Source organism: Mustelus asterias, chromosome 1, assembly GCF_964213995.1.
Source record: "Mustelus asterias chromosome 1, sMusAst1.hap1.1, whole genome shotgun sequence".
Taxonomy (NCBI): Eukaryota; Metazoa; Chordata; class Chondrichthyes; order Carcharhiniformes; family Triakidae; genus Mustelus; species Mustelus asterias.
Window position 1 is genome coordinate 125,673,416 of NC_135801.1, and position 19,163 is coordinate 125,692,578.

A 19,163-nucleotide genomic window follows, 5' to 3' on the forward strand; every position below is an offset into this window, starting at 1 on the left:
GGAAGTCGTGGAGGGATTGTCTACGGAGTCTCTGTGGGTGGAAGTTCGGAGCGGGAAGGGGTCGATAACTTTGCTGGTGTTTTCTACAGGCCGCCCAATTGTAACAGGGATGTTGAGGAGCAGATAGGGAAACAGATCCTGGAGAGATGCAGTAATAACAGGGTTGTCGTGATGGGAGACTTTAATTTCCCAAACATCGATTGGAATATCCCTAGGGTAAGGGGTTTGGATGGGGAGGAGTTTGTTAGGTGTGTTCAGGAGGGTTTCCTGATACAGCATGTGGATAAGCCTACAAGAGGAGAGGCTGTACTCGATCTGGTACTGGCTAATGAGCCTGGACAGGTGTCGGATCTCTCAGTGGGGGAGCATCTTGGGCATAGTGATCATAACTCTATCTCCTTTACGCTAGCATTGGAAAGAGATAGGATCAGGCAAGCTAGGAAAGTGTTTATCTGGAGTAAGGGGAAATATGAAGCCATCAGGCAGGAGATTAGAGGCGTAAATTGGAAGGAGGTATTCTCGAGGAAAAGTACCGAAGTAAGGTGGCAGATGTTCAAGGAATGTTTGTCTGGAGTTCTGCATGACAACGTTCCGATGAGACAGGGAGGTTTTGGTAGGTTACGGGAACCATGGTGCACGAAAGCTGTGCTGAACCTAGTCAAAAAGAAAAGGAAAGCGTACAAAAGGTTCAGAGAGCTAGGCAATGATGGGGATCTAGATGAGTATATAGCTTGTAGGAAGGGACTTAAGAAGGAAATTAGGAGAGCCAGAAGGGGTCACGAGAAGGCCTTGGTAGGTAAGATTAAGGAGAACCCTAAGGCGTTCTATAAATATGTGAAGAGTAAAAGGATAAGATGTGAAGGAATAGGACCTATAAAATGTGAAGGTGAGAAAGACTGTACAGAACCGGAAGAAATAGCAGAGGTGCTTAGTGAATACTTTGCCTCGGTATTCACGGTGGAAAAAGACCTGTGTGGTTGTACTACAGGATTGCGGCGGACTGAAGAGATTGAGTATGTGGACATTAAGAAAGAGGATGTGTTGGAAATTTTGAATAGCATCAAGATAGATAAGTCACCGGGACCGGATGGGATGTACCCCAGATTACTGTGGGAGGTGAGGGAAGAGATTGCAGAGCCTCTGGCGATGATCTTTGCATCGTCAATGGAGATGGGAGTGGTTCCGGAGGATTGCGGATGTGGTTCCTATATTCAAGAAAGGGAATAGGGATAGCCCAGGAAATTACCGACCGGTGAGTCTAACCTCAGTGGTTGGTAAGTTGATGGAGAAGATCCTGAGGGACAGGATTTATGAACATTTAGAGAAGTTTAGTATGCTCAAAAGTAGTCAGCACGGCTTTGTCAAAGGCAAATCGTGCCTTACGAGCCTGGTGGAGTTCTTTGAAAATGTGACTAAACACATTGACGAAGGAAAAGCGGTAGATGTGGTTTACATGGACTTCAGCAAGGCGTTCGATAAGGTCCCCCATGCAAGACTTCTCGAGAAAGTGAGAGGGCATGGGATCCAAGGGGCTGTTGCCTTGTGGATCCAGAACTGGCTTGCCTGCAGAAGGCAGAGAGTGGTTGTAGATGGGTCTTTTTCTGAATGGTGGTCGGTCACCAGTGGAGTGCCCCAGGGATCTGTTCTGGGACCCTTGCTGTTTGTCATTTTTATAAATTACCTGGATGAGTAAGTGGAGGGATGGGTTGGTAAGTTTGCCGACGACACGAAAGTTGGTGTTGTGGATAGTTTGGAGGGATGTCAGAAGCTGCAGCGTGACATAGATAGGATGCGAGACTGGGCGGATAAATGTGTAGTGGTCCATTTTGGCAGGTCAAATGGGATGAAGGAGTATAATATCAAGGGTAAGACTCTTAGCAGTGTAGAGGATCAGAAGGACATTGGGGTCCGGGTCCATAGGACTCTTAAATCGGCCTCGCAGGTAGAGGAGGTGGTTAAGAAGGCGTATGGTGTGCAGGCCTTCATCAATCGAGGGATTGAGTTTAGGAGTCGGGAGATAATGATGCAGCTTTATAAGACCCTCGTCAGACCCCACTTAGAGTATGTGCTCAGTTCTGGTCGCCTCATTACAGGAGGGATGTGGAAATTATTGAAAGGGTGCAGAGAAGATTTACAAGGATGTTGCCTGGATTGGGTGGCATGCCTTATGAGGATAGGTTGAGGGAGCTTGGTCTTTTCTCCTTGGAGAGACGAAGGATGAGAGGTGACCTGATAGAGGTGAACAAGATGTTGAGAGGTATAGATCGGGTGGACTCTCAGAGGCTTTTTCCCAAGGCTGAAATGGTTGCTACGAGAGGACACAGGTTTAAGGTGCTGGGGAGTAGGTACAGAGGAGATGTCAGGGGTAAGTTTTTCACTCAGAGGGTGGTGGGTGAGTGGAATCGGCTGCCGTGGGTGAGTGGAATCGGCTGCCGTCAGTGGTGGTGGAGGCAAACTCGATAGGGTCTTTTAAGAGACTCCTGGATGAGTACATGGGGCTTAATAGGATTGAGGGTTATAGGTAAGTCTATATATAAGCCTAGGTGGGTAGGGACATGACCGGTGCAACTTGTGGACCGAAGGGCCTGTTTGTGCTGTAGTTTTTCTATGTTCTATGATACCCATGCAGACACACAGATACAGGGAGAATGTGCAAACTGCGCGCAGTCACCTGATGCCGGAATTGAACCCTGATCCCTGGCACTGTGAGGTAGCAGTGCTAACTCCTGTGCCACCATGCCATTTCTGATGGTAAAGTTCCTTGTAACCCAAAGATGGCCTGACACATCAAAGGGAATGGGTTTGGTTGGGGGGGGGGGGGATGGGGAGGGGGTGTGGTTCAAGTGGCAACACTTGTTGGATTTCCTGCAGCTCTCCTTTCCTTTGAGCTGGCAAGCTACTAGTGTTTACATTCATGGATTGGCATAAGTGAGGCTCACAAGAGTCATCAGACTGGAGCCAAGCATTAAAGATTTCTGTATCACTTTGTTTCCTCTAGAAAAGGGGGCCAATTAACAACTTTCACTGATCTTTCACAAAGGCTACTTGCCTCTGAAGCACCTAAGCTATGCTATCTCTTCATGCTCAACGCATGCTCATTCTGGTGTAACTACATGCCAGGAATATTAAAATAAAATGACTGTGCTGAGCTGGATATTTAAGTAGCAGAAGTGTGTTTGTTTGTCTGTGAGTAATGCAATGCAAATTAACGAGATTTAGATAAGTTATTATTTTAATAAGTAAATATTTTATGATATTGTTCATGAAATATTGGATGATGCTCCATTTTATAACAAAGTCATGCAATACAAAGTATTCTGCTACTAAGGTACAGCTGATTATTAGTCTCTTTATGATAATAAAGAAAGATTGAATTGAAAATAGACATCCTTTGGTCAATTAGCGGTTAAATACTGTACATGAGGGAACCTCATCATTTGGTAGGTATTTATGGGCGGCTGTGTTGGGTGAGGGTATTTCGCAGGGAGCGGGATTGCAGAGGGCAAACTAACAATCCTTATTCCCAGTGGCTTCAACTTAAAACAAAGAACAAAAAACAATATAGCTCAGGAACAGACCCGTTGGCCCATCAAGCCTATGCTGATTCCTAATCCTTATTTAGATCCCACATTTATTGCCCATACGATATTTCGATCTGTTTCTCTATCAAGATAGATCTTGAATGTTGCTAACGTGCCTATCTATGACTGACAATGTGAGAGCAAAGTGAGAAGTCTCACAACACCAGGTTAAAGTCCAACAGGTTTATTTGGTAGCACGAGCTTTCAGAGCGCTGCTACTTCATCAGGTGAGTGGCGAGTTAGGTTCACAACAGGACGCATATAGACACAGACTCAATTGCAAGATAATGGTTGGAATGCGAATCTTAACAGGTAATCAAATCTTCACAGGTACAGACAATGTGATTGTGAATTGTCTCAAGCCAGCACAGTTAGTAAGATTTTGCAAACCCAGGCCAAATGGTTACAGGTAGTGTGACATGAACCCAAGATCCTGGTTGAGGCCGTCCTCATGTGTGCAGAACTTGGCTATCAGTTTCTGCTTGGCAATTCTGCATTGTCGTGTGTCTTGAAGGCCTCCTTGAAGAACGCTTACCCGAATATCGGAGGCTGAATGCCCTCGACTGCTAAAGTGTTCCCTGACAGGAACATTTCAATGTGAGAGCAAGGCAGAGGGTTGATGAGACTTCAATTCTTATGAAGAAATCGTGCAAGCTTTTGATTCTTATTTCAGCATCCATTAAAATTTAATAAAATAAAGCAGACCGTGCAACAGCATGGATTCATTCATCAATGATCTTGATAGGGTGGCAGGGAACTGTCATTACGGAATCTTAAAGGATGAACTGACTCACGAAGGATTATAGCCAAGGCCCTAGACAAAGCATTATCAGATTTCTTACAGACAAGAGAGGATTTAACACAAGTAAAAGTAATGCGAATTGTGAAGCAAAGAGAACTCAGCAGAATTAGGTGTTTGTTCGCAGGGAAGGAGAGGACCTGTGGAGAACATTGAGTGAGATCATTCAGTTCATAGACCATAGAACAGAAAGCACGCCAAAACCTAAACCTACCAAAATGGGGAAAAGCTTGCCAACCATTATTTTGAAATGTGTTTGGTGCGGTGGGAACACACTCGCAAGTGGGAAGAATGTCCAGCGAGGGGGTAGAGTCATACAATTATCAAAAAACTGTTGCTCAAAGGTACTGATTATCTGTAAACTGAGGGAGAAAATTTTAAAGCAGAGCCACGTACAAGAAGTGGAAGAACCACAAAAGAAGGAACTAGCCTTTCTGGGAGGTAATGATACTGAAAACAAAAATACAAGAAATAGAGCAAGAACAGACCATATAGCCAGTTGAGTCTACTCCACCATTCAGTACAATCATAGCTGATCTTGGGCTTCAACTCCACTTTCCCACCACTCCTCATATATCCCATGGTAGCACAGTGGTTAGCACTGCTGCTTCACAGCTCCAGGGTCCCGGGTTCGATTCCCGGCTCGGGTCACTGTCTGTGTGGAGTTTGCACATTCTCTTCGTGTCTGCTTGGGTTTCCTCCGGGTGCTCCGGTTTCCTCCCACAGTCCAAAGATGTGCAGGTTAGGTTGATTGGCCAGGTTAAAAAAATTGCCCCTGAGATGTGGAGGTTAGAGGGATTAGCAGGTAAAAATATGTGGGGGTAGGGCCTGGGTGGGATTGTGGTCGGTGCAGACTTGATGGGCCGAATGGCCTCCTTCTGCACTGTAGGGTTTCTATGATTCTATGATTTCTATGATTCCCGAAGAAACCAAACATCTGTCTATCCCAACCTTGAATGTATTAAATGATGGAGCATCCACCTCTAGGATAGAGAATTCCAAAGATTCACAACTCTCTTTCAGCGAATTAACTTCTCCTGATCACAGTCCTAAATGATGGACCCCTTTACCAAAACCGTACCCTTTAAATTTCCTAACCAGTGGAAACAATCTCTTAGGGTCTATGCTATTGAGCCCCCTCAGAATCTTGTATGTTTCAATAAGACCACTTATTATTCTTCTAAACTCAAGAGAATACAGGCCCAATTTACTCGCCTCGCATCATAGGACAACCCCTTTATCCGAGGGACCAATTTAGTGAACCTTAGAAAAATAATGGGCAACTGGGAAAACCTTGTGGCAATTCATCATCATAGATTTTGCTCTGGCTCACTGGCAGTTTTACAATGAAAACAATATATTGGTTTCTACAGGGGAAAGATGGATATGTGATGTTCCGTAATTGTCAGTGGCTGGTTGACACAGAAACAGCCCCCAGTCTCTCCACTGTTGTCATTAACCATTTTGAATCGGTAAAAATTGTTCAGGGACTCAAGAAATGTAAATCAGGACATCGGATGAGTTTAATCAAAGTCTCCCACGCTGCATCCATAACAGGTACATTTATTTGCTTTAGTTAAAGGAGCTAATCCTTCTTCTAAAACTGTTTTTGTTTTCCTTACAATATGATTTTATTTTCTTTATAATATATTTTACAGCAACCAATATGATAAGCTGTACATTGTGTCTGCCACTGTCTGACCCTGTGGGTATGTAGAGGTAGATAGTGTCAATTTTTAAAAAAACTGTCCCTTGAATATGGCAAAATATTATATTTCATTAGTAGCTATTCATAAAATGATATAATTTTACCAAACACAATGAGGCTGTTCAGCATATCATGTCTGTCCAATCTCCGAAACAGCTATCTACTTAATCCCATTTTGTTGCCTTTCCCCCATCCCTTTATAAATAGCTTTATATCACATATTTGTCCATTTTATTATTAAATCATGTGAATTGTTCTTCCATTATTGCTTTTAAAAAGCTATGCAAAATAAATTAAATTCTCCATTATCTTGATCAATTTATGCCCTCTAGTTATTTTTCCTTTATCAAAATCCTTGAACAAGTTTTGAATTTGAAATTTGAATGTATGTATCAAATATCCTCTTAACCTTCTGTAATGAAAAGAGCCTTTCCAAAAGCGCTCACACAATGGAATCTTGTGTAACAATGTAGTACATTTTTGTTATAATTTCTGACAGTATATTTGACATTCATTGGTGTGCTATAATCCTGAGAAAAGTTTTGATACATCTGTAATACATTATGCATCTGCACTTTATCAAAGGGATAAAGTAAATGGAAATTGAAAAACTACAATTTGAGTACCTACTCCACATTATCATTCAGAATATAATGGATGTATATATAATATATAGGCTTTTTGATTAACTAAATAAAGATTAAAATTGAAAAGCCCATTTTAACATTCATGAATTATATTTATTAAAGCCTAAAATTTATTTCAGTTGAACATACTGCATAATAATTCGACAAATTCTGGACAGACTTGTGTGGGAATATTGACGAGTTCAAAGCAAAAATCCTAAAATTCAATTTATTCTCAAAAATTGCATGTTTCAAAGCAAGTTGTTCTTCTGATTTTGTTTGTGGGTTGCTGACTATTGGAAAAAGCCTGTTTTTCATTAACCCATACTAATAGTAATGTGGGAGGCTAGGCAGTAAGTTGCAGGTCCCCTAGCAGAGATATTTGAATCATCGATAGTCACAGGTAAAGTGCCTGAAGATTGGAGGGTGGCAAATGTTGTGCCTTTGTTTAAGAAGGGCTGCAGGGAAAAGGCTGGGAACTACAGACCGGTGAGCCTCACACCTGTAGTGGGTAAGATGTTGGAAGGTATTTTGAGAGACAGGATCTACAGGCATTTAGAGACGATTAGAGACAGTCAGCATGGCTTTGAGAGTGGAAAATCATGTCTCACAAATTTGATTGTTTTTTGAAGGCGTAACCAAGAAGGTAATTGAGGGCAGTGCAGTTGATGTTGTCTACATGGACTTTTACAAAACCTTTGACAAGGTACCACATGGTAGGTTGTTGCATAAGGTTAAATCTCACGGGATCCAGGGTGAGGTAGCCAAATAGATACAAAATTGGCTTGATGACAGAAGACAGAGGGTGATTGTAGAAGGTTGTTTTTCAAACTGGAGGCCTGTGACCAGTGGTGTGCCTTAGGGATCGGTGCTGGGTCCACTGTTATTTGTCATATATATTAAATGATTTGGATAAGAATTTAGTAGCATGGTTAGTAAGTTTGCAGATGACACCAAGATTGGTGGCATATTGGACAGTGAAGAAGGTTATCCAGGATTGCAATGAAATCTTGATCAATTGGCCAGTGGGCTGACGAATGGCAAATGGAGTTTAATTTAGATAAATGCGAGGTGATGCATTTTGGTCGGTCGAACCAGGGCAGGACTTACTCAGTTAATGGCAAGGTGTTGGGGAGAGTTATAGAACAAAGAGATCTGGGGTACAGGTTCATAGCTCCTTGAAAGTGGAGTCACAGGTGGACAGAGTGGTGAAGAAGGCATTCAAACTGCTTGGTTTCATTGATCAGTACATTGAATACAGGAGTTGGGATGTCTTGTTTAAGTTGTACAAGACGTTGGTAAGGCCACACTTGGAATACTGTGTACAGTTCTGGTCACCCTATTATAGAACGAATATTATTAAACTAGAAAGAGTGCAGAAATGATTTACTAGAATGCTACCAGGATTTGATGGTTTGAGTTATAAGGAGAGGCTGGATAGTCTGGGACTTTTTTCTCTGGAGCGTAGGAGGCTTAAGGGTGATCTTGTAAAGGTCTTTAAAATAATAAGCATCATAGATCAACTGGATAGTCAATATCTTTTCCCAAAGGTAGGGGAGTCTAAAACTAAAGGGCATAGGTTTAATGTGAGAGGGGAGAAATACAAAAGCGTCCAGAGGGGCAATTTTTTCACACAGGGGGTGGTGTGTGTCTGGAACAAGCTGCCAGAGGTAGTAGTAGAGGTACAATTTTGTATTTTAAAAAGTGTTTAGGCAGTTACATGGATAAGATGGGATATGGGCTAAACGTGGGCAATTGGGACTAGCTTAGGGGTTAAAAAAAGAGGCGGCATGGACAAGTTGAGTCAAAGGGCCTGTTTACATGCTGTAAATCTCTATGACTCTAGTAATTTAATTATCATTATTGTTATTCCTTAGATTTTGAAAAGAAAGCTGATGACAAAATTATTGTTGCTCCTGTCCCTGATGTGGAAGGAAGAATATATCATGTCACCAAGGAAATGAAACAACACCTCAGGCAACTACGATCTGAACGAGAACTAGGCCAAAGGACATTTCCATTAGATCTCTGTAGTGCAAATAACTCATTCAGTTGTGAATTGAAGTAGTAAAAATAACTCTCAAAGCTTGGTATTTTAATTCTTAATTTAAATGCCATTCCCAAGTAAAATCTTTTAACAAAATTATTTTCCTGTGTTTGAGCAAATGTCATAGCACAACTATGTAAACTAGTTAGAAAGTTCTTGACACAAAACCAGCCAAAAAACTTGCAAAAAAAAATTTTTTTAATGAGTGTCTGATGTGTGGTTTCCTTTTGTCTTCAGATTGAATCCAAGACAAGATTTTTTTTCACTTTAATTTGTGACATCTATGCGTGAATTCATAAAAGTGTTTGCATAATATATCCTCATTTCTGAACATGTAAACATATTTGTATCTTCATACTTCCTGGATTTTTGAATTGTAGATAATGTTAAAATGTACAAGAAATCAGCATAAAGACTGATTTGCAAGATTGTGTGATAAGAATAGTACATAATATTTCACTAAATCTGGTAACATCATGTTTCAGTATGTCTCTGTGACATACTTGCAGATATCTGGCCTGACCCATAGCTGATCTGCCAGATGGGACTTATCTGACACTTCGCATTCTTGGCAAAGATGTGGAGCTGGCACAACTTAATCCTGTTTCAACAGAATAAATGGCACAGTTAGTATAAATAGCAAACTGGGCTCAATATGCACATGTGGCACTGTGCAGTTTGCACAGCTGTGGAATTCAATACAAGTGTCAAGAAGGAGTAATAAATTGGGAATAGCTAGCATAATAAAGCAGACTATTGCTGGAACAGTGGACAATGTAAATTTAAATTCAATTAAGGTAATTATTGTAATTGCTGAACTAAAAACTGAGCAAAGTATTAAATAATAAAAATATGTAAACCTTTCCTATGTCTTAAGTAAATAAATACAAACTGATCAATGTCATCATGTTCAACAAAACATGATACAAATTGGAAAACTACATTATAAAGAGTATTTTCTATTGTAACTTTAAACTCAATTACATTTTAGATTCACATCATTTTCTGTTGTAATCAAAATACAGTAACATAGGACGTAATAGAAGAATGGATGAGCATAGACAGGTGGCATATTAAATGCTGAGGAGGCTTTTATCTGGCTACTGCTTTATAATGATGCCATGTTGAAATCAGTCTTCACACCTAACCTATATCCTCCACTGATTTCCTATGGCTTGAGCAGCACGATTTCTTAGCAGCACACTGCCCTGCGTTTAATAGGAAGTCAGTTCTTTAAGGCCTGGAATTCACTACCACAGAAAGTAGTTGAGGCCAAAACATTGTGTGATTTCAAGAAGAAATTAGATATAGCTCTTGAGGCTAAAGGAACTAAGGGATTATGGGTGGAAGGCGGGATTAGGATACTGAATTTGATGATCAGCCAAGATCAAAATGAATGGTGGAGAAGGCTGGAAGGGAAACATAGCCTATTCCAATTTTCTGTGTTCCTATATTAGGTCACAAAAATGAAAGGACCACTCAAGTCAGGGAAAGAAACCCCCAAACCACCCAGCAGAGTGACCTTGCCAGCACTGCAGTGAGAAGCAACCTCACACAAAAGATCAGTGTTTTGAGTAGTGCCCAATTTTTCCACTGTTACAGACACACTGATAAAATGCAGATCAAAACCAACATTGCACAGACATCCCAAAGGTAATCCACGAGGTTGAGACTGAAGACCCAGAGGAGGCACAGCCCCATTCGTCTTGGGGGCTGTCAGAGAATGCAGTTCGAAGTTCTGGAATGCTGATATCTTGGTAAAAGGTCATTAACTGATTTCAAATTAGAATCAGGTGCCAGCATGACAATCCTGTCAGATGATGAACCATGAGTCCAAGGTCATTGGATTCAAATGACACTTTACGGAATAAGGATCTCCAAATCCTAGTCCTCAGCAGGATCCTTGAACCACTGAGGAAAGTGATAAATAAATTTTTGAGTTGATGTGTGTCATCTGCAATCAGTCTTTCTCTCTTTTGAGCAGAGGTGTGTTCATAGCCCTCAATCATATCCAACTGGCAGAAGATGCCAAGACTACCATAGTTGTTAGTCAACTTGGACTTCGAGTCCCCAAACACTAAACAATATTCAGACTTTGATTTCACCTGTGATCTTTTTTCATTTTGCAGAGCGGGTTTTCCCATAATTATTCAAATCAGCCTAAAGAACAGTGGACTATATTCTTGCAAAGGGAAGCCTATGGAAGTGTTTTCCTCTCAGCAGAGCACTCGTGTGATTGCAAGGAAGATAAGATTGTTATACTCAATGCTTACAATTTGGTGCCAGATGCCGACAGGCAGAAATTTAGAAATTTGAGAATAGTCTAGCCCATTCTCTGTAGAATTTGTAAGTGAAGAAGAACTGGCATTCGATAGATGGCATGGGTCAATCAAGATGAAACAACAATTTGATAACCTAAGGGAGATGATGTTGGAGTAATTCAAAAATAGTGTATCTTTAGGGTTATGGTCTCACCTGGAAGACAACAACATTTTTAAATTAAGGGAAACCTAGATAATGACAGATAATTATAGGTTAACTCAAGATTGTTAGTGACAAGCCCCACTTTGGAACCTTGGAGAAACTGGAATGAGGGGAAGGTCAATGATGAAGTCTGACTGAAAATGTAAAGCCCAGGCCCTTCTCGTGGTAATAGAAGTGAAGGTTTGGAGGACAGGTTTCATTCAAGCTATTTCCTTCTTTTGGCTAAGAAATGGTACGTGAAGGCTGAATGCTGGAAGTTAGAAAAAAATAAGCCCGTCACATTTGGTCAATCAAGAGGTGATCATCTCCTAAAGTTCTCGACAAACACAGAATCTCCCCCACATTCATTGAAAGGGTGAATTGAATGATAGAAGGCTATAGACATTTTTTGCTCGAGGATAAAGTGCCATCTTGTTCATATGACAAGCAAACAAGCTGAGCAACAGTCACTGATGTTGGCCAATGACATTTCCCTCTTTCCCTTCCCAGATAGTTAGATGAATGCTAACGTATTAGTTCACGGGATCGATGGAAGCTATTGCCCCATGTCTCCAGGGTTGATTTAAAATGTGACATAAGAACGAGGAGCAGTAGGCCATCTGGCCCCTCGAGCCTGCTCCGCCATTCAATAAGATCATGGCTGATCTTTTTGTGGACTCAGCCCGCTCACCACAACCCTTAATTCCTTTACTGTTCAAAAATGTATCTATCCTTGCCTTAAAAACATTCAATGAGGTAGCCTCAACTGCTTCACTGGGCAGGGAATTCCACAGATTCACAACCCTTTGTGTGAAGAAGTTTCTCAACTCAGTCCTAAATCTGCTTCCCCTTATTTTGAGGCTATGCCCCCTAGTTCCAGTTTCACCCGCCAGTGGAAACAACTTCCCTGCTTCTATCTTATCTATTCCCTTCATAACCTTATATGTTTCTACAAGATCTCCCCTCATTCTTCTGAATTCCAGTGAATATAGTCCCAGTCTACTCAGTCTCTCCTCATAAGCCAACCCTCTCAACTCCGGAATCAACCTAGTGAATCTCCTCTGCACCCCTCCAGTGCCAGTATGTCCTTTCTCAAGTAAGGAGACCAAAACTGTACACAGCGCTCCAGGTATGGCCTCACCAGCACTTTATACAACTGCAACATAACCTCACTGTTTTTAAACTCCATTCCTCTAGCAATGAAGGACAAAATTCCATTTGCCTTCTTAATTACCTGCAAACCAACTCCTTGAGATTCTTGCACAAGGACACCCAGGTCCCTCTGCACAGCAGCATGCTGCAATTTTTTACCATTTAAATAGTAGTCCATTTTGCTGTTATTCCTACCAAAATGGATGACCTCACATTTACCAACATTGTTCTCCATCTGTCAGACCCTCACTCACTCAGACTATCTATATCCCTTTGCAGATTTTCAGCGTCCTCTGCACACTTTGCTCTGCTACCCATCTTAGTGTCATCTGCGAATTTTGACACATTACACTTGGTCCCCAACTTCAAATCATCTATACAAATCGTAAACAATTGTGGTCCCAACACTGATCCCTGAGGCACACCACTAGTCACTGATCGCCAACCAGAAAAACACCCATTTACCCCCACTCTTTGCTTTCTGTTAGTTAACCAATCCTCTATCCATGCTAATACATTACCCGTAACACCGTGCACCTTTATCTTATGTATAATCACAGGTCCTGTTGGTGTTGTTCCTAACTTACCCACTGACAGGATAGATTTCTTATTCCGAAATATCCTGGCTGGGGATAAGGTATTCTGTCACCACAGGATTTGGGAAAGCCCACTCAGACTGTTGAAACTGAAAAAGTGTACAGGAAAAGCGGGGTGATATGAAAGATCCAACCACTTCTTGTAAACCTGCTGTGAGAATTAATGTATCAACTAAGCATATCCAACGAGTTAGAAATACAGCCTGCTAATTTAAAAATTACATTGAAGCATTGGGCTGAAAAGGAAAGTTAATGATAGTTTAAAAAGCTTAAAATCACCTGAATTAGAAACGCAAAAAACATAATCAAGATGAGGCAAAGCAGATAGAAACATAGAAGAAACATAGAAAAACTACAGCACAAACAGGCCCTTCGGCCCACAAGTTGTGCCGAACACATCCCTACCTTCTAGACCTACCTTCTAGACCTACCTATAACCCTCCATCCTATTAAGCTCCATGTACTCATCCAGGAGTCTCTTAAAAGACCCTATTGAGTTCGCCTCCACCACCACTGACAGCAGCCGATTCCACTCGCCCACCACCCTCTGTCTGAAAAACTTACCCCTAACATTTCCCCTGTACCTACCCCCCAGCACCTTAAACCTGTGTCCTCTCGTAGCAGCCATTTCCACCCTGGGAAAAAGCCTCTGAGAGTCCACCCGATCTATGCCTCTCAGCATCTTATACACCTCTATTAGGTCTCCTCTCATCCTTCGTCTTTCCAAGGAGAAAAGACCGAGCTCCCTCAGCCTATCCTCATAAGGCATGCCACTCAATCCAGGCAACATCCTTGTAAATCTCCCCTGCACCCTTTCAATCTTTTCCACATCCTTCCTATAGTGAGGTGACCAGAACTGAGCACAGTGCTCCAAGTGGGGTCTGACGAGGGTCTTATATAGCTGCATCATTATCCCCGGACTCCTAAACAGATGGCAACAGTATTCAAAGCTAATGATGAAACAGGGTAGCAATGCTTTGAAGGAGAGTGGAAAAGCTAAGTCCAATGCTGACACCAAAGACCTGTGAGGAAAGATGTGTTCTTGAATATAAATTAGTCAGAATTCTCTAAACTCACCTGTGGCTGGGATTTTCCAGTCCCGCTGCTGTGAATGGAGATTTGGCTGAGCTTTGCAGACAGATGTGTGCTCTGCAGGTGGACAGGAACTCTACAGACAGACAGGAGTTTTGCAGGTGGATGGGGGCTCTCCCCATCCCACTCCAAGTTCCTCTCCAGCACTCAGCACATGTCCCAAAACCTGGAACCAGGCAAGCAACACGACATTCTGGACTCTCTGCTGCAGAGAATGGTGTCAATCCCCCTCACTACATTGTCCCCTACTTTTACTACATTCTTTTTTGCTCCCCCTACTTTAAGGGCTTCCTGTACCACTATACCATGGCCAATCAGCTCATCCACCCCACAGCCCCCACCTCATCCAAACAAGTTGAAAGAACTTCAAACCTATCAGACATGACAAAGGTCAAGGCCCCTGCACTCATGCGCTGTGGGTCTCCTTACTCGCCGTTACATCCTCCTACCTATCCATCTATCAAATCAGAAGATGCTATCCTAAGGGGTATGACCATCTCCTGATAAGTATACAGGTAACTTTGCCCCTCACTGGTGCATTACAGTGTCTGCAGCTTGGCCTCCAGCTCAATGACTTTATGTACTATTTTAAACTTTGGGAGTATAGAACTTAACCAATTACCAGATACTTACCAAACATCTAGCTTCTTCCCCTGTAGTAGAGTATGAAAAAATTCCGACAGGGTGAAAAAGTTAGAAAAAGTGAAGGAGCACCTCCTTTCCCTAACTCCCTCACTCACCCAACTCTCAGCACTCTTGTTTAAGTCACAGTGAGAGGCTTCTAGAAAATGATTGCCAAAATTTTGCACAGTCACTTTCAATTATCTAAAATCAGGTGGGGGAATAAATAACCTTATTAAAAATGCTTTTATAAAAATAAATTTATTTTCAGCTATATTGAAAAATGTGTGGATATATCAAGGAATATTTCTGAATGCTAAAAAAACTTTAAGATTGCATCCTAAAACACTGCCTAGTTACACCAGTTCATGGAAGATTTTGGCTGGAATTCTCCAAACTTGTATCTCTACTGCTGCGAGCGAGAACGGAGAATTTGGCGCTCAGCCTAAAATCCATTCACAGCAGCAGAACCAGAGAATCCCACCCGTGGGTGAGATCGGAAAATTCTGGCCTTTATGTTGGGCAAATTGCAAATGGATTTGAGATGTAGGCTTAATATTCGTAAAATTTTGAACACAATTTGGGCCTGGGTTGTCAATTGCACTCAAAATAGAAACTCTTAGCCACAAAATCTTTGCTAACAAAAATAACAAGTATTAATTTTCTATTTTCTTCAGATTGTTTTAAGAAGTAACGAAGCAGAGAATCTTAGGGCAGCATGGGAGCACAGTGGTAATGTGTCTGCGTGCGTTTCCTCCAGGTGCTCCAGTTTCCTCCCACAGTCCGAAGATGTGCAGGCTAGGTGGATTGGCCATGGTAAACGTGTGGGGTTATGGGGATACAGTGGGAGTGAGGGTGTGGGTAAGATATTTTGTCAGAGAGTTGGTGCAGACTCGATGGACTCAATGGCCTCCTTCTGCACTGTAGGGATTCTCTGCTCAGTTCAACTAACTGAACAGCACCAATGCATCTTGGAAACAGAAGTACACTGTACATGCTCAGATTGCAAAATGGAAATTTAACACACGGAATTTGACAAATCTAGTCAATAATATTGGAAGCAGAGTTCCCTGCATTCACATACATACACACATCCTGTCAGCAGAAGAATCCCTTAAAACACTGTTTACGTCATCATCTAAGTTTTCCATGGTTTCTGAAGTTAGAGCAGATAAGTGGGAGAACGTCTGTAGACATTTACATTCATCAATCTATGCCCAGGATTTTGATGGAAGCTGAGACTTTAGGAGGTTTAATGGAGGTAATAACTGATCACAATGGACAATTCAATTGATAAATGTCATCATGTAATTGTGAACTCCATATTTTTGGGATTTTTGTGTTAAATCCTCAGGAGGAAAGAAAATGAGAACAAGAAAATCCTGAAAACTTTTTGAATGAGTTGTGAAAACACAATGGCCAGATGGTTGTATTACTGAATGATATAGACATTCACTAAATACCTTGTCTGTTTGCTATTGGAATACCTGCCTCATAGACTTCCTCATTTTAGCAACAGAAAGAAATATTTTTATCTGTAAGTTATAAATTGTACATTTACAACAGGAATGCTGAGGTTTATTGTCCTGGTCTAAATCCCTTACTTTATATACAAGTGTAAGAATTTCCTGCATTGTGTTTGAATAATTTGAATTAGTCATTTTTGATGTTGAATTAATGAACTGATTCCACTTTCAATGCAACTTTTTTTCTAGTATGGTGTTCAATTGTCTTCTATGTCCTTCATAGATTTTTCAATTACAGAGCCTAAGAATTGATACTAATTTTATTCTACCATTCAGTTCTAATTTTGAACTAACATGTAAAACATTCCCATGGGGAACAAAATCTGTAACAATATGGCATTTTTTTAATGTAGAAAGAGTTTAGCAGTATAATGGTTATATTACTGGACCAGTGATCTAGGGGTTTTCATAAATGATTCAGAAACATGGGGCTGGATTTAAGGTTCTGCCACTGGTGGGTTTGAGGATGGGGAGGGGATGGTGGTTGTGGAGTGGGGTGGTGGGGTACGGAGGGGGCTGCATGCTGCCAGCTGAAGAGACCAACCAGTGAGACCAACACCAAATAGTCAGCCCAGCAGCTTTCCCTGTGTGGACTGGTGGTGGCTTTCTCCTTAACTGGCTCCTAGGCTTACTGGAGGGCCTCCCAACATTACTCTCCCCCAGGTTCTCAAATCCCAGCCCCCAGGAGAGAGTGACAGCCCTCGACATCAAGACCGTATTTGACCAAGTGTGGCATCAAGGAGCCCCAGCAAAACTGAAATCATGGGTATCAGAGGGCAAACACTCTGCTGGTTGGAATCATGTCTGTGTGGAGTTTGCACATTCTCCTCGTGTCTGCGTGGGTTTCCTCCGGGTGCTCCGGTTTCCTCCCACCATCCAAAGATGTGCGGATTAGGTCGATTGGCTGTGCTAAAAAAAATTACCCCTTAGTGTCCTGAGATGCGTAGATTAGAGGGATTAGCGGGTAAATATGTAGGGGTAGGACCTGGGTGGGATTGTGGTCAGTACAGACTCGATGGGCCAAATGGCCTCTTTCTGCACTGTAGGGTTTCTATGATTCTATACCTGCTACATAGGAAGATGGTTGTGGTTGGTCAGATGTCTCAGCTCTGGGACATCTCTGCAGGAGTCCCTCAGGGTAGCGTCCTAGGCCCAACAATCTTCAGCTGCTTCCCTCCATCATAAGGTCAGAAGTAGGGATGTTCGCCGATGATTGCACAATGTTCAGCGCCATTCGCGACTCCTCAGATACTGAAGCAGTCCATGTTCAAATGCAACAAGATCTGGACAATATCCAGGTTTGGGCTGATAAATGGCAAGTAACATTCGCGCCACACAAATGCCAGGCAATGACCATCACCAATGAGAGACACTCTAACCACAGCCCCTTGACATTCAATAGTGGAACCATCACCGAATCCCCCACTGTTCAACATCCTTGGGGTTACCATTGACCAGAAACTCAACTGGACTCACCACATTAACACAGTGGCTACAAGAGCAGGTCAGAAGCAATTAACTCACCTCCTGACTCCCCAAAACCTGTTCACCATCTACAAGTCACAAGTCAGGATGGAATACAAGTGTGATGGAATACTCCCCATTTGCCTGGGATGGGTGCAGCTCCAACAACACTCAAAAAGCTTGACACCATCCAGGACAAAGCAGTCCACTTGTTTGGCACTACATCTATGAACATCCAGTCCCTCCACAACCGACACTCAATAGCAGCAGTGTGTAATATCTACAAGATGCACTGTCGCAATTCACCAAAGAATCATAGAATCCCTCCAGTGCAGAAAGAGGCCATTCAGCCCATCGTGCCTGCACCGACACCAATCCCACCCAGGCCCTATCCCTGCTTAATTACCCTGCTAATCCCTCTAACCTATCACATCCCGGAACACTAAGGGTTAATTTAGCATGTCCAATCAACCTAACCCACACATCTTTGGACTGTGGGAGGAAATTGGAGCACCCGGAGGAAACCGACTCAAACACAGGGAGAATATGCAAACTCCCCACAGACAGTGACCCAAGTCGGGAATCGAACCCAGGTCCCTGGAGCTGTGAGGCAGCAGTGCTAACCACTGTGCCGCCCAGATCCTTAGACAGCATCTTCCAAACCCATGACCACTTCCATCTACAAGGACAAGGGTAGCAGATACAGGGAAAAACCACCATCTGCAAGTTTCCCTCCAATCCACTCACCATCCTGATTGGAAATATATCACCATTCCTTTGCAGTCGCTGGGTCAAAATCCTGGAATTCCCTCCCTAATGGTATTGTGGGTCAACCCACAGCACATGGACTGCAGTGATTCAAAAAGGCGGCTCACCATCACCTTCTCAGTGGCAACTAGGGATGGGCAATAAATGCTGGCCAGCCAGCGATGCCCATGTCCCACGAATGAATTTTTAAAAAATCTCCAAACCCCACCTTGACCCACACTAAGTTCTAATCTATCAGTAATGCATTCTTAAGCCCTGGGTGCAGTATCAGAAGTGGCCATAGCTTCTGATTGGCCACCAGATCTCTGAGCAAGATTTCCTGTCCCTGAGTGCACCTCTGTCTATTATACACGGCATTGGTAAGGCCATACAACTGTCCACATTTTTGGTCTGTTTACTCAAAGGAGGACATACTCGCCTTACCATCACCATGCATTGTGGTGTCAGCTTGAATTGTTACATTGAATAGATTAATGATCATACTTGGAATACACTGAACAGTTCTGTTTAGCACAGTTCAAGAAGGATCTTGCAACTATTGCAAGGATACAGGAAAGAGCAAACGGAATGACTGAGGGAAACATGAACCCAATAATTATGAAGTTTTTCTTCCTGTGCTACTGCAGCAAGTTACCAACTAGTTGTCTGGTTGTATCCCAATACAAATACATTTTGGCATATTGTGAATTTTCCCTTCAGTTCAAAACAATGAGGCAGAAT

The 19,163-nt window shown here is 42.3% G+C and overlaps 1 protein-coding gene across 1 annotated transcript in view; it reads left to right on the forward strand.

The window, feature by feature from the left end:
* The window catches only part of LOC144510122 (mannosylglucosyl-3-phosphoglycerate phosphatase-like), a 71,551-nt gene extending 62,769 nt beyond the window's left edge, over positions 1 to 8,782 (forward strand). Inside the window, exons 8-9 of the mRNA XM_078239498.1 lie at positions 5,754 to 5,937; positions 8,592 to 8,782. Coding sequence (XP_078095624.1) covers positions 5,754 to 5,937; positions 8,592 to 8,782 — 375 coding nt within the window. The remainder of the gene's footprint in view (positions 1 to 5,753; positions 5,938 to 8,591) is intronic.
* Positions 8,783 to 19,163: the final 10,381 nt, after the last annotated feature.